We start from the raw sequence: 15,279 nt of genomic DNA, 5'->3' as shown, positions 1-15,279 counted from the left end.
ACCACCAAGCAGCTGCAGGAAGCGTCCTGGCCTCCCAAACTAGGACGGTGGGGGTCAAGGGCCTCGGCCACACCCCTGACGCCCACGCCCAGCCCAGGGACAACTACAGAGCAACTTCAGGAAGCACCCTAGACTCCTGAGCTGGGGCAGTGGGGGGCCTCAGGCCTCGGTCATGCTCCCCTGACACCCACAACTAGCCCAGCAATGACCACCAGGGCCATCACAGGAAACACCCCAGGCTCCCAAGCTGGGGCACTTGGGGGCCAAGGGCTTCGGCCACACACCCCTCCATCTGCAACTAGCCCAACAATGATCACTGAACTGCCACTGGAAGCCCCCTGGTCTCCCAAGCCAGGGCGGCTGGGGGACCAGGGCTTCAGCCGCACACCCCTGACATCTGCATTGAGCCCAGCAACAACCAAGCCAGCAATGGAAGCCCCCTGGTCTCCTCTGAAGGAATGAGGGGGACCATGGGCCTCAACCACGCTCCCCCCTTCCTCCTTCTCCCACCCTACTTCCTTCCTCTTTCCCCTCTCCCCTTCTCACCCAACTGCTCTACAACAACAACTCAGAATGTAAAAGTAGATGGAGCCAGGAACCGATCCCTCCTCCCGCAACCAGGCATGCCGCTGCTGCCACGGACCTTTACTCTTTCAGAAGAAAACAAGAAATCTAGGGTTATCAGAGGTGGGAGTGGGGAGTGAGAGGGGATGGGGAGAGACTGGATAAGGGGAATAAAAAATAAGTACGATTTGTAATAATATATATGCTAATAATATTGATTTGACCAACATACGTTAACGTTAAACCCCAAAAATATGTATAATCAATGATGGTTCAATAAAAAAAAAAGACTAGAAGTGAAGCACTAAATTAAATTATTAAAAAAACCAATCATAAATTATGGATTTCAGAGAGACAAACTATGCTTCTTAAGAGAGAGACAGGGCCGGCCCCATGGCTCACTCGGGAGAGTGCAGCACTGATAGCGCCGAGGCCGCAGGTTTGGATCCTACATAGGGATGGCCTGGTGCACTCACTGGCTGAGCGTGGTGCAGACAACACCGAGCCAGGGGTTATGATCCCCTTACTGGTCAAAAAATAAGAGAGAGAGACAACACTACTTATTCGTTTCGTCTTTGAAGACAGGCATTAATTGCTACCATCTGTCTGTTTTTGCCAATAGCTGAACAAAATGGACAAGTTACTGTCTACATAGGCAGAATGTGCCCAAAGGTAGAAAATAGGTCTTTAAAACATATCTTTTTAACTTCTCAAGAAAATTTACACATGTGCTATTTCCTAGGAATCACCATTCTGATTTTCCAATTCAAATTTATCACTACTTTTTAAGAAATAAACTGAACTTTGAAAGTTATTTTGCAAAACAATAAAATAATTAATATGGATGATAACCAAAGTAGCATAAAATATTTTAAGATGACCTCAATTTATCAAAGAATTGGCAAGCAATAAATATTTGTAGAGTTAAATCAATGTAAAGAACAGGCTAGAGTCAAAAATAGGTAAAAGTACTTTACAGCTGTTAGATATAAAGTAAATTAATTACATGTCTAATAGAAAATAATCTATTCAGCTCTTAGGCACAATAGCGTGAATTAATTTCACCTGACATTTGTGGCAAGGAACATATAATTATGTCTTTATGTATATAAGGAAAAAGTTTATAAACATAGTGTTTGGTCTATTACAAAATATAGTTTGCCATAAGAAACTGGCAATTCTGTCCGGCTGCCTAATGATTGACTGCCATCATGAATGACAGAGTAACTCTCCAGACCAGGGAGTTCATGATCATCCAACTGCTTCAGGGGAAACAAATGGTCATAGATTTCCTCCACCCAGGGGAGGCAATAGTACAAGACAGAAACTAAGGAAAAACTAGCCAAAACATAGAAAACCTCATTAGATGTCATCTCTATATTTGGATTAAGAACACATTTTGATGGTGGCAAGACAATCGGCTTTGGCACAACTTACGATTCCTTGGATTATGCAAAGAAAAACAAATCTAAACATAGACTTGCAAGACATGGCCTGTATGAGAAGGAAAAGACCTCAAGAAAACAGTGAAAGGAACACAAGAGCAGAATAAAGAAAGTCAGGGGGACTGCAAAGGCCAACACCAGTGCTGGCAAAAACAAGAGTAAAGATTCTGCAATGACTGTATCTGTGGTGACTGGGCAGATTTTTCGTGAGGATTAATATACTGTAAAAATTATTTTAAAAAACTGTCCTTAGGTGATCTCATCAGTGTGCAAAAGTGTACAGCAAACCCCCAAACTACATGGGTTTGAACCACAAGTGTCCACTTACACGCAGATTTTTTTTCAGGAAATATACTGGAAAATTTTTTATTAGGTATGTCATGAATGTATGACATACCCACCCAAACAGTTAAGTAGCCTACCTAACAGTAGGGTATTAGTAGTTAAGTAGTTAAGTATTTTACTTAAATAAGTAATCCCCACCCCCACCCCCACCGCCAACCCCCTTTGTTCAAAGGTCAACTGTATTATGAAAGAGAATGGCAATGAATTTTCCTATTATGTTCACTGGCCACTAGCTGCGTGAGCGTGGGGCCTCTAATTATGGCACTAAGTCTCTCTGTACCACTTTCCTCATCTGCTAAATGGGGATTAGAATAATACCACACCCACAAAGTTATGAAAATTATATTACAGGTAGAAGATTGCTCACTCAGGAAGCACTCAGTGAGTGTTAGCTAACTGTTACCAACTACTATTTTGCTATGGGGATGGGTAGAAATCATTTAAAAATGAAAGAATTCTAAAGTATACAACAACAACCCTTTCACTTGGGAGTCAGACCTAATGTGTCAAATGCTTTGCTTGTTATCTTAAAGGTCTGAACTACCTCTGGGAGGGTCACCCAGTTGCAAGCTAGACACTCCTCCTCAACATAGTTTGCAGTTAAGTTTGTTTACACCAGCATCACCACAAACATGAGTAATGCTTGTGCTCAACAACATTCCAACAACTATGACGTCTGGACAGCCACACTACAATGTCACTCGGAAAAAGAATTTTTCACTTCCATTATAATCTTATGGGACCACTGTCATGTGCAGCTCATGACTGTAGTTGCATCTTTACTTATCCATTAACTTTAAGATTCCAATATCTACTCTAGTTTCTTTTTCTGTCCCCAACTCTTTATTTCCATTTCCTTGTCTACCTTTTTCTATTGGTTGAATTTATTCAATAGAATAAAAAATTTCCTGTGTACTTACTTATGCCATGACACTGTACTGGAGTCTGAGATAGAGTAAGTATGACCAAGATAGGCTCTTTACTTTCATGGGCATTTATATCAGGAAGAAAAAGATATACAAACAACTAAGTATAATACAAGAAAGAATCACATAAGCACCATTTGTACTCGCCACTTCAAATTTTTAAGCTGAGTCTCAGAATTGTGAACCAAGTGGATTTATTATGTATTTGAACAAACAAAATTAAAATTACTTTAGAATAGAGTATTTTAAGATGCTTTTAATTTACAGGGCCAAAAAGTTGGCAAAACCCAGTTCTCCACTGTTGGGAAAAATGAATCCATTGCTCAGGACATCAGGTACCCTATTGTATAATGATTTCTCAAATGTCTGCTATATTTTATAAGTTAAGTCCCCCAAAAGTTGTATTTATAAAACATTTTTATATGAAAACTAGCACATTAGAAAACTAGGAAAAGGAGTGCTGGCCGGTTAGCTCAGTTGGTTAGAGCACAGCCCCATAATGCCAAGGTCAAGGGTTCAGATCCCTCTACCATCCAGCTGCCAAGAAATTAAAAAAAAAAAAAAATTAGTAAAAGGATATGGAAAATCCAATCACCAACTCAAAGAAAGTTATACAGTCAGCCCTCCATACTCGCAGGTTCAGTATCTGCAGATTCAACCAACTGCGAGTAAAAAATATTTGGGAAAAAACAGTGAAAAATAACAATTTAAGAACAAAAATAATATAAACAAAAAATACAGTATAACAACTATTTACATAGCATTTACACTGTATTAGGTATTAGGTGTTACAAGTAACCTAGAGATGATTTAAAGTATAAGGGAAGGTGCTGACCAGTTGGCTCAGTTGGTTTAAAGCACAGCCTTCTAACACCAAGGTCAAGGGTCTAGATCCCCTTACTGGCCAGCTGCTAAGAAAACAAACCAATAAAGTATAAGGGAAGATGTGTGTAGGTTATATGCAAATACTAAACCATTTTATATGAGAGACTTGAGCATTCACAGCGGGCCAGGGGGCCTGGAACCAATTCCCCATAGATACCGAGGGACCATTCTATTTAAGATTTTCACTTTGGTTCTTTAGGATTTTCTTTTAGCTTTTACACTTTTGTAAATTCTTAAATAAAATATGAATTCAAATCAACCATCTCAACTTTGCCTTAGTGAAATAAACTTTGGTATTTTATAACTGTGACTTGATGAATGAACAAACCTTAAATGTATAATCTGTATTTAATAGGTCTGACACAGCATAGCAAAGATTTAGGGTAATCACTATCTAAGAACCAACAGCATCATTTTGCTATTTGCCCTGCCAATAGTGTGGATGTGTTACACAAATGACTAGAAGGATATGAAAGAATTTTATTAATAATACATTAGACCAATCCTAGACAAAAGAGCGATTCTTCAGTATTCTAAAGTGAATTGGTCACAACTATCACAGATTAGGTAAGATGAAATGCAATATCCTCTTTTTCTAGTTCCACACACAAACCTACATCCACTTTTTTTTTTTATCTAATTCACAATGAGTATCACTAGCAAAACTTAGTAAGTTAACACACAAAATAAAACTGGCAATTGCTAAAACTGTACAGAGTAAGATTTGTTCTAGAGAAAAAATAACTAAAGACACCGTAGGACTACAAAAAAAAAACTGCAAAACTGGTCAGAGAAAAATTAGACTTGGTCAAGAAATACAAAACAAAATTGACCACAGCAAAAACTGCCCTACTTTGTTAATGACTTGAAATTAATAGAAGAAATAAATCTTGACAATATTTTGATCTAAGTTTATCTACAAAAACTGAACTTGGAAAAAATACCCACAAAAGAAAGGCTACAATGGCAGAAGTTTTAATGACGAAAGTCTAACATGAACTAAACTGATTAAGAAATCAACTCTTCTTTAAAAATTTTATATGGATGACTGTGAAAATAACTTTAGGAACATAAAAATAAAAATGGAAAAATAGAAACCCCTTAAAACCACCACATATAAAAACTTGAGTTGACTAAAAAAATTAATTAGCTCTAGAAAGCATTTTCTCAATGAAAATCTATCAGTGTTGGTATAAATCTGATTTAAATATTTATTTTCTTAAATATGAAAAAAAAACCTTTGTGTCAAAACTCAAAGGTTAAAATATCAACAGGATGAATGTCAGTGACAAAATATTCTGTACCCAAATATTCACTGGAAATTGACTGAATTATCTTTTAACTATTGCTTTTGAAATAATTCCTATTAACAATCCAAATACAATGACAGAAATGAGGGCAATTCTTTAAGTTCTCTGAAAACGGTACTAATTCTTATTTTCTATTTTGTACAACATATTAAATGTTCGTGTAGTGGTTCTTAAACTATAAGAATACCCTGAAGGGCTCATTAAAAATTACAATTCTGGACCCCATCCCCAGAAATTCTGACTTAGATCTAGTTCAGGATCTAGGAATATAAATTTTTAACATGTATCTTGAAATAATTTCTTATGCAGTTAATTTGAGAATCACATCCTGTTCTAAAGATAATCCCCTCTATTCAAATACATGCAAGGGAGAAAGGGGAACAAGGAGGCAGGAAGAAAGGGAAAGATAGAGACTGATTATATACCTTTATATGTTGGAGCAGGTGGTGCTGTTGCCACTTTCCTGATTTTTGCTGTCACTGAGTTATCAACATTAACAACCATTACTGGATGGTCAATATGACCCACATTCTGGCCCCGGCCATTTGTTTCTTCTGAGTGTTCCCACTGTTTCCTAATCCGCTCCTTGAGTTTTTCCAGTTTGACATCATGTTGTCGCCGCTTTAAAATATCTAATCTTTGGGAACTGGAAGTGCTAGTAGAGGATGGAGAAGAGTCAGTTAGCCGTAACACTTTTGGATCAACATCATGGCCCATGTTATTCACAGAAGCCTTCAAACTGTTCTCATTTCCTTTTGTTCTATTAGGCATTTCTTCCTCAGTTCTAATAGGAGCTCCCATCTTAATCAAACATTCAGAATTTTGCAATGCATCAATCGCTGGTCGATCATTTAAAAACCTAACAACTGTATCATTGATGACAGATGATTGGGAGCTCTCCAAATCACAGCAATGTATATTCAGTTCTTCTCGATTGCCTATCAACCGGTTCCCACTCTCAGCCTTTTCTTCATTAACATCTACACAAAATACATGCTTTGACTCCAGATGGCTGGGACTTAAATTGGAAGGTGCACCATGGATTTCCCTATAATAAAATAAAATAAGCTTTGTGACTTTAGTTAATAACAATATATTTTATATTTGAAAATTGCTGAAAGAGTAGATTTTAAGTGTTCTCACCACTAAAAAAATGATAGGTGAGGTGATCACCTATCATGTTGACTTAGCCAGCATTCCACAATATATACATATATCAAAACATCATGTTGTACAAAATAAATATATATAATTTTTGTCGATTTAAAAAGTAAATTTTAGGGCCGAGCCCGAGGCGCACTCGGGAGAGTGTGGCACTGGGAGCGCAATAGTGCTCCCGCCGCAGGTTCGGATCCTATATAGGGATAACCGGTGCGCTCACAGCGCTCACTGGCTGAGCGTGGTGCGGCCGGTCTCAAAAAGGACAAAAAAAAAAAGTAAATTTTAAAGAAAGATACGAATAAAAGTACAAAAACTAGTCAAACTGAAACCAGTCATACAAACTGAATAGAGAACTCCAAGCTAACACTAGAGACCAAAAAAATCTAGAAATTTTAACTTATGGAAAGTAAGTTAAAAATAGTAAAATAAACATTACTAATATTAAGACCCAATGCTCAACACTTTCTCTATCAAGTAAAATGGCAAATAATCTACAAAGATAGCTCAGACCTGTGTATTATAAAATAATGCGCAGAAGATGTGTAGAGAGATTTCCTTAAGAACCCAGAAAACAGGATTATAATATGATTTGGGGTATTCACTTGATATCTCTTACCAAAATGTATAGTTTACTCTATGAAATCTTAATACTTGGGAAAAAAAAGTTCCCAAATGTGAAGTTACACATTTCATGTGTGTAATTTCTAAATAATATACCAAATTAACAAATAAAGATTGGGAACAGAAATAAAATGGAGGCACAATAAATTTCCTCCAAATAAATGTGGTTAGTAAAGTTAAACCTCTCTTAACCACACAGCATTTTTTTTGGTGGTGTCAAACCATGTAAAGTATCTCTAGAAACTCAGGAGTAAGCAAAGAAGACCAGTCAGAGCTAAAGTACATACCACAAAGTCCATATTCTCTGTTCATAAACACACTAGCAAAAGTCTTCCTTCAGAGACTGTTTTTATTTTACATGTCATTCCAATAAGCTTTATTTTAGGAAAGCTTACTAAAGTTTACTAAAAGGGAAGTTAATGAAGACAAGCCTCAGCAGTGAGAAGAGCACATGAATCATGAAAAAATACCCAACAAAATTATAAAACCAGACATAACAACAATCTGTATCAGCAATGTCTGAAACAGTAGCCATTAGCCACATGTGGTTACTGAGCACATGATATGTGCCTAGTCCAAAGTGCAAGGTGATACACAGTGGATTCTCAGATTTAGGAATATAAAACATCTTTTTTTCTGTGTGACTAGTAAAAAATGTTTAATTTACATGTATGGCTTGTATTAATGATTTTATTGTATTATACTGACCTAGACCATTGCAAGTAAAGGCATAAAACCCTAAATAACTCAAAAATTCTCAAAGACATGATTCTGTTACAACATAATGTACCAATTATGTCTACTGTGACCGCATGAGCATGTTCATTTTTCTAAGGAGATAGTCTACAGCTTTTGTCAGATTCTCACTGCGGTCCACGAGCCAAAAAACTTTAGACCCTGTTTTGAGTAGTTGATTTTTGAACAAGATGGGGCTGAGAAATGAGTCTTGGAGCTTCCATCAGAGACCAAGACTAAATGCAATTATTTTCACAATTTTGACCAGACTGCAACAATTCATAGTTAAAATGATTTAAGTCTAAAACTAGCTTATGTAGAAAATAAAATAAAGCATAAAATGGTAGGTTACATATCATGTCTCAATCTCAAAAGAAAAATTGATTAAAAAAAAGTAATTTCGGGCCGGCCCCATGGCTCACTCTGGAGGGTGCGGTGCTGGTAGTGCCGAGGCCATGGGTTCGGATCCTATATAGGGATGGCCGGTGCGCTCACTGGCTGAGCGTGGTGCATACCACAACGTGCAGAGGGTTGCGATCCCCTTACCGGTCAAAAAAAAAAAAAAGTAATTTCGGGCCGGCCCCATGGCTCACTCTGGAGGGCGCGGTGCTGGTAGTGCCGAGGCCATGGGTTCGGATCCTATATAGGGATGGCCGGTGCGCTCACTGGCTGAGCGTGGTGCATACCACAACGTGCAGAGGGTTGCGATCCCCTTACCGGTCAAAAAAAAAAAAAAGTAATTTCACAGTCTTTCATTCGATACAGAATACATATAGAGTGTTCACTATACAATTCAACTTTTCCATATACTTGAAAATTTTCACAGTAAAAGTTAGAAAAAATATTTATTAAATACTTAGTATATGCCAGGCATTAAGCCAACGCTTTGAGAATAAAACAAGGTTCATGCCCTTATATAGACTGTAATGGACAAATATGGAATCAAAATATCATGCAATGTGAAAGGGTATAATAGAAGATGTGACACAGTATTATGTGAGCACAGAAGAATGATTAACTAGGCTGGGAAAATTGAGTGGGGTAGGAACAAATCTGGCCATGTTTCATACAGAAGGTAATAAAAGAGTTTTAAGTGATTAATGGAGTCTGACAAGTGGAGAAGGGCATTCCATTCACAGCTATCCTCTGGGTATTTTTTTCTTTTCTTAAAAAATATATAACTTTAAATATCAAATAGTATTCTTTGCAGGAAGAACTTCAGAATATAAATAAGAAGTCAGTAAGTCAGCTGCAATTCTGGTACTGATTATGTTTCTAGGCAAGTTACTTAACATTTATGTATTTAAAGATACTGAACTTGGATTATTCTTCAAATTTTTCCTTTCTCTTTTTTTCTGAACTATGAACTTTTATCCAGATTAAGTCCCTGGCCTTCTCTCTATATTTCTTCCACCACTTTTATTGCTTCAATACCAATGACGACTCCCAAATTTGTATTCTCAGCTCTGATCATTCCACATGCATTCTTACCCAAATTTTTAAATGCCTACTGAATATTTTCATCTCAATATTTCAAAACCACATCAAATGTAACACATTATAAATTGAGCTCATAATCCACCTTCATCTCCCAAGTTCTTTATCTCAAATTTAAGAGTATAAACAAAAACCGAAAACTACCAAGTACATCATGAAACACCTTAGTTTATTGACTAACACTTTAAAATACAAAAAATGCCTATATATGAAACAAAGAAATATAAGGACCAGTGTTTCTTACTTATTACTATTTACCATACTAAGAAAATAAACACACATCATTAGCAAAGTGTCCCTCAAATAAAAAAATTCTATAATTTTATCATTTGGATATCCTAAACTATGTTAACAAAAATGTAAAGCATTTTATATTATCTATGCTATCAAAATTCATCACATCAATTGTGAACATCTAAGTTGCTGAAAGAAGCCACTGGCAACAAAATAAAATAGGCCAACTCATTCTCTCAGAGACTAAATAATGTTTCTAGAAAATGTATTTATTACAATGATGGTGGCCTGGGGCAAATATTACTATTTCTTCCCCCAAATACTTATCTGTAAAAGAGTATACTGCAGTTGGTATTCCATAATATGAAAGATTTTTGCACTATCTTTTGTGGAGAATAAAAACGGTAATAATACTAGAGGTTATAAAAGCCAAAGTGCTATGAAAAACTCAGAAAATAAATTATAATCTTACTATAAATATCACAGGCTAACCCTATTTGATAACTTTTTTTTTCAATACTAACCTGTAAGAAACCAAAGGTTCATGAAATTCCACACGATTATTTTTCTTCACATTACTCTCCAGAGTGGTAGCTCTGAGAGGACTACGAGATTTCTCTTTTTGTGGTTTAGAGGATTTGGATGTTGGAGCATTAACCCAAGAATCATCCAGATATCTACCATCTGAAGGAAAAGGAAATTTGTGAGAACATATTATATAAAAATACAACTGTCTCTGAACTTGGTTAGTAGCTAGGAAAATAATTTAGGTATCTATTATTTCTGGCATCTCTAGTTGGATATTATATAAGTAGATAAAAAAAACATTCACGTTACATTATTAAGTAACCTGATCTATAGAGAAAGATTGTATTCCGAGCAAACAGGGCAAAATAAAACTCTACATACAAAATTTCTTTTTGTCAATGGCTCTCACGCAGAAGTATCAGATAAAACCCAACAAACTCACAAGTATCAGTTTAGGTAGAGAGTACTGACCTGCAGGTTTTACCCCACCAATTAAGAAACCACAGAATCATGGGCCAGCTCGGTGGCGCACTGGAGAGTGCGCCGCTTGGGAGTGTGGCGGTGCTCCCGCCGAGGGTTCGGATCCCATGTGGAGATCGGTTCCCGCTCATTGGCTGAGCGCAGTGCGGGCGCAACACCGAGGGTTGCAATCCCATTGCTGATCCCCGGTACGGGCGCGACACCGAGGGTTGCAATCCCGTTACCGGTCAGTAAAAAACAAAAAGGAGAGAGTGCGCCACTTGGGAGTGCGGCGGCGCTCCCGCCAAGGGTTCGGATCCCATGTGGAGATCGGTTCCCGCTCATTGGCTGAGCGCAGTGCGGGCGCAACACCGAGGGTTGCAATCCCATTGCTGGTCCCCGGTACGGGCGCGACACCGAGGGTTGCAATCCCGTTACCGGTCAGTAAAAAACAAAAAGGAAAAAAAAAAAAAGAAACCACAGAATCAAATATAGGAAAGGTAACCAAAGAAAATATGTGCATTGTGTCAATTTATGATAGTGTCTGTACAAAAAATATTTCATTTAAGATTTTATACCCCAGCAAAAAAACATACATCTTATTAAGTCAACTAAATTTCACTTTCAAACTGATATACCTGTCAATTAAAAAAAACAAAAAAGACATATATAACCCCAAATGCTCAAAATGAAATTCTCATCACTAAAAACAAAAGAAAGCTCACTGTCAAAGGTGATGCAATGGTGCTAAAGTCCCTAATCAAAAATGAAGAAAACACCATCTACAGTCACTGAATATGAGGCTGCTTCATAACTACTCAGTACCAAAGGAAAAAATCAAATGCCAATGACACATAGTCTAAAAAAAAAAAACAACAAGCAAATACATGGGACTATAAGAAGAAATCAAATTGAAACCAGACTAACATCAACTATTTGTATTTTAATATATTTCTATCTTCAGAAGTAATGGCAGACATACCTTTCCTACTTATTTTTCGGGTAGCACTTGCAGAAGACTTCTTGGCATCCATGACAGAATCAAACACAGCTGTACTTGTAGGGGCTACTTCTAATTTGTTTCCAATGTGTCTCAGCTAAAATTTAAACACCATCACAACATGTAAATTAATTCTGTAATTAATCCAGCTACTATTGATTTACAAAGTTATTTAAAACTACATTTTCTAATACCTTTCTCCAAAGTAGAAAAAACTCAGTAATGTTTTCTTACAATATTAGTTTTTTCCATCATTTGTTACTTCAGCTATAATAACAGCTGGCATGATGTTGTCCAAATTTGGACAAGAAAATAAAAAAGATTCTGAAGAATATCAGAGTTTCTATTTGTCATCCTGACCTATTTTTTTTTTAACTGTTGAGTTTTTTTTTAAGCAGTAAGTTATCTGACATGTGGCATATCATTATGTAATATATCTTGTACATTTTACATGCAAAAATGAGGAAAGAATAATTTAGCTGGACTAAAACCTAGGATTATTCAAACATCCACAACTTTTTAGTTTTATGTCTATAAGTTTCACAATAAGAAAATTCACATGCTAAAATTCAAGTGTTTTTTTTTTAATTTATTTTTTTAAGGTAGTCAATTTTATTCTCCTTAAACCACAAAATAGACTCTCTGGTTATACAAACATCACTAGTTAAACTCTCCAAGAGATTCCAGCTGGCGGTGGGGGGAGTTAGTCACAGGCCAGAACTCCGACGCAGGGAGGGCAGGAGGCTACGGTGCCCTGGAAGCATCTGGGCTGCTCCACAGCATCACGGCTTCCAGGCCCACGGCACCTGGCACCGGCCTACCCAGGAGCACCTGGGCCACCTCTCCGTCCTCCTCCTGTGGGCCTGGGCTGGGAGATGGTTCCAAGGATCTCAGTTGCTTTCAATGTAAGTCAACTTTTGGTATAACCACCAATGTTCTCAATGATTTTAAAAAGCATTTTCTCCTAAATAGTGGAATATTACATGTTTACAGGAGAAAACTTGGAAAACAGAAAAAATATAAAAAATAAAATCGTCAAAATTCCACCATATAGAGATAAACACTTCATATAAAATTCTGATTTATCTTCTTTTAGATTTTTGTAGTGCAATGCACTCAAAAATTGGAAGAAGCCTTTATATATCAATAGTACTATATCAGGTGTTTCCCCCTACTTATATTATGAACCCCTCATCATCTTAAAAATTCTTTAAAAACACCCAGTAGTTTTGAAAAACAACTATTAACGGTGTAGCTCTAAATTAGCTTAGCTCTAAATTAAATCGGGGGATAAAAACTATTCCTACATTATAGATGTATAACACTCATGTAGAAAGAGAGAGAATATATATTGCTATATTCATAGGCCAAAATTTGACTCTGCATTGGGACCAAATCTAGGTTACAATACCTTTTCCAAATACATTTTCAAACCAGTTCTAAAGATTTGAGGAGGGAAAATACCACAAAAATACTCAGAGTGAAGAAGGGGATTCAAATGCTGGTGGTATACAAAAGAAACAAAAAAGGACATATTAGAAGAGTAATTTGTCCAGAGAGCAAATGTAAAAGAAAAGGAAAAGGGTCTCCCTTTGAAGGGACTACGCTTCACTTGCCAAATTTGGATTCCTAAATTCCAGACAAGATTGGGCAGAACACAAACAGGAACAGGTTGCCCATAGTCATTCTTCAGTAGTACCAGAGAAAACAGCCTGTTAATGCCACAAAAAAGAAGAGGTAACCCACAGTCCATTCAAGGAGAAGCTGGTTCTTTTCATTTTCTCCCTGACAATGAACTTTCTACAAAGTCATAGCACCACTTTCCCAAATTCATTCTCTGTTTTAAATTTTCATTGCAACATACCAAATGAACCAGTTTATTAAAGGTGAATAAATAGCACAAACTATTTTAATATTTTATATGCCACGACGTTAGTGCTCCTGATATCTAAAGTAGTGTCTTGCTTATTCCCTTACTATTTAATAGTTGTCATTTATGTTCATTTTGTAATATACAATATATAACTTCTTACCAAAATATTTAGCTTTATTTTCCTATCCAAAAAGCACTATAGAAAAAATGTTAATCTACTCAACCACAACAGGAAATCAATTTTAAACCAGAAATAAATAAACAGAAGCTAAAACTACTTACAGCAGCCTTGGTCTGAGAAAGTGCATCCCATGATGTGGTTATATCTGCTGGGAAAATTTCATATTTACTAAATCAGAATCTCTGAAGTACATCTCAGAATCTGAATTTTAATAAGCTCTCAAATGCACTCAAAAGTTCGAGAACCTCTATATTAGGCATAACTACTCCTAAATATGCTTTTTCTCCCCAATTATGATCCTATAAAGCCAAGATTCCCAATATACGATTTAGAGTTGAATGGACACTGATACCATTAGTCCTTAGGACAGCTGGACTGACACCCCATCCAAACCCATATCAGACATCTCCAAAAATAAGCAGTATCCTCAGTTTACCCCAATGAGCTGAAAAATCAAAATTTTGTATTTATAGCACATTACAGTATGAAAAAGATTAGATAACTACTCCAGACTTCAATCTACCAGTAGAAATAAAGGTAAAATCCATTTAGTCTTTTAGATAATAGTACTTCAAATAGTTTAACACCACATATTTCCCACGAGTTATCCTTCTCCAGGATAAAAATGTTCATTTCCTCCAAACACTTCTCATATGACTTGATTTCCAGATCTCTCACAAACCCATTAATGTTCCTCCAGAGGAACTCCTGGAGTTTGACCAATCTCCCTCAAAAAAAAAAAAAAAAAAAAATCATACCTTAATGTTGCTTCTAATGCATGATTTAAAAAGGAGTTCAATGATACTATTACTTTTGTTATATATGCGTTATTGGCCTATTACTATATTAGGACCTGTATTATATACCATTTATTGACATTAAGCCTGAATTTCTGAAAAATTGTATAAAACTAATTTTACATATACTGGTTCATTTTTAAAAAGGATTTTTCCTTTACAAAACAGTTTACCATAGGATGCCTTTGAAGGTGAGGTACCTTGTATATTTAAAAGAAAACTGAATTTTAAAATTATCCACTTCTTACAAATCAAAGCATATGTATAACTTGCATTTACTGATTAGCCCAGAATTTAATATACCTGACCTAAACAAAGGGATTAAGTTCAGCTTAAAACAACAACAACAAAACCATACCTTGAATTGTATCCTTGCTTTGAGAGTTCCTTGGATTTGGTAAAGGCACCTCTTTTGATTTGCTGCTCCTCATCCTGCCAATTTACCTGCAATCACATCATCAGTATTCGTTGAACGTCAATATTACAATAAGTTTGGTAAAGAAAATGCCCTGACTTATCTTGACCTTCACGAAAGTCAAAAAAGGATTTTGTCATCTCTAAAATGTATCTTTATATCCACTTAAGAGTTTATGATAGGGCCGGCCCGGTGGCGCACTGCGCTAGTGCGCGGCTTGGGAAGCGCAGCGGCGCTCCCGTCGAGGGTTCGGATCCCACATACAGACCGGTTCCCGCTCACTGGCTGAGCGAGGCGCGGGGG

The 15,279-nt window shown here is 36.7% G+C and overlaps 1 protein-coding gene across 1 annotated transcript in view; it reads right to left on the bottom strand.

Annotated features, from left to right (window-relative positions):
* Positions 1–14,992, bottom strand: part of CEP350 (centrosomal protein 350kDa) — a 133,975-nt gene extending 118,983 nt beyond the window's left edge. The window contains exons 1-5 of the mRNA XM_008572941.1: positions 14,920–14,992; positions 13,866–13,912; positions 11,693–11,807; positions 10,248–10,407; positions 5,901–6,523 (exon numbers count right to left, since the gene is read on the bottom strand). Of these exons, the coding sequence (XP_008571163.1) occupies positions 5,901–6,523; positions 10,248–10,407; positions 11,693–11,807; positions 13,866–13,912; positions 14,920–14,992 (1,018 nt within the window). The remainder of the gene's footprint in view (positions 1–5,900; positions 6,524–10,247; positions 10,408–11,692; positions 11,808–13,865; positions 13,913–14,919) is intronic.
* Positions 14,993–15,279: the final 287 nt, after the last annotated feature.

Source organism: Galeopterus variegatus, unplaced genomic scaffold (assembly GCF_000696425.1).
Source record: "Galeopterus variegatus unplaced genomic scaffold, G_variegatus-3.0.2 Scaffold850, whole genome shotgun sequence".
NCBI classification, from domain to species: domain Eukaryota; kingdom Metazoa; phylum Chordata; class Mammalia; order Dermoptera; family Cynocephalidae; genus Galeopterus; species Galeopterus variegatus.
The sequence above is the reverse complement of the archived record's forward strand: the minus strand, read 5'-3'. Positions and strand labels throughout refer to the sequence as shown.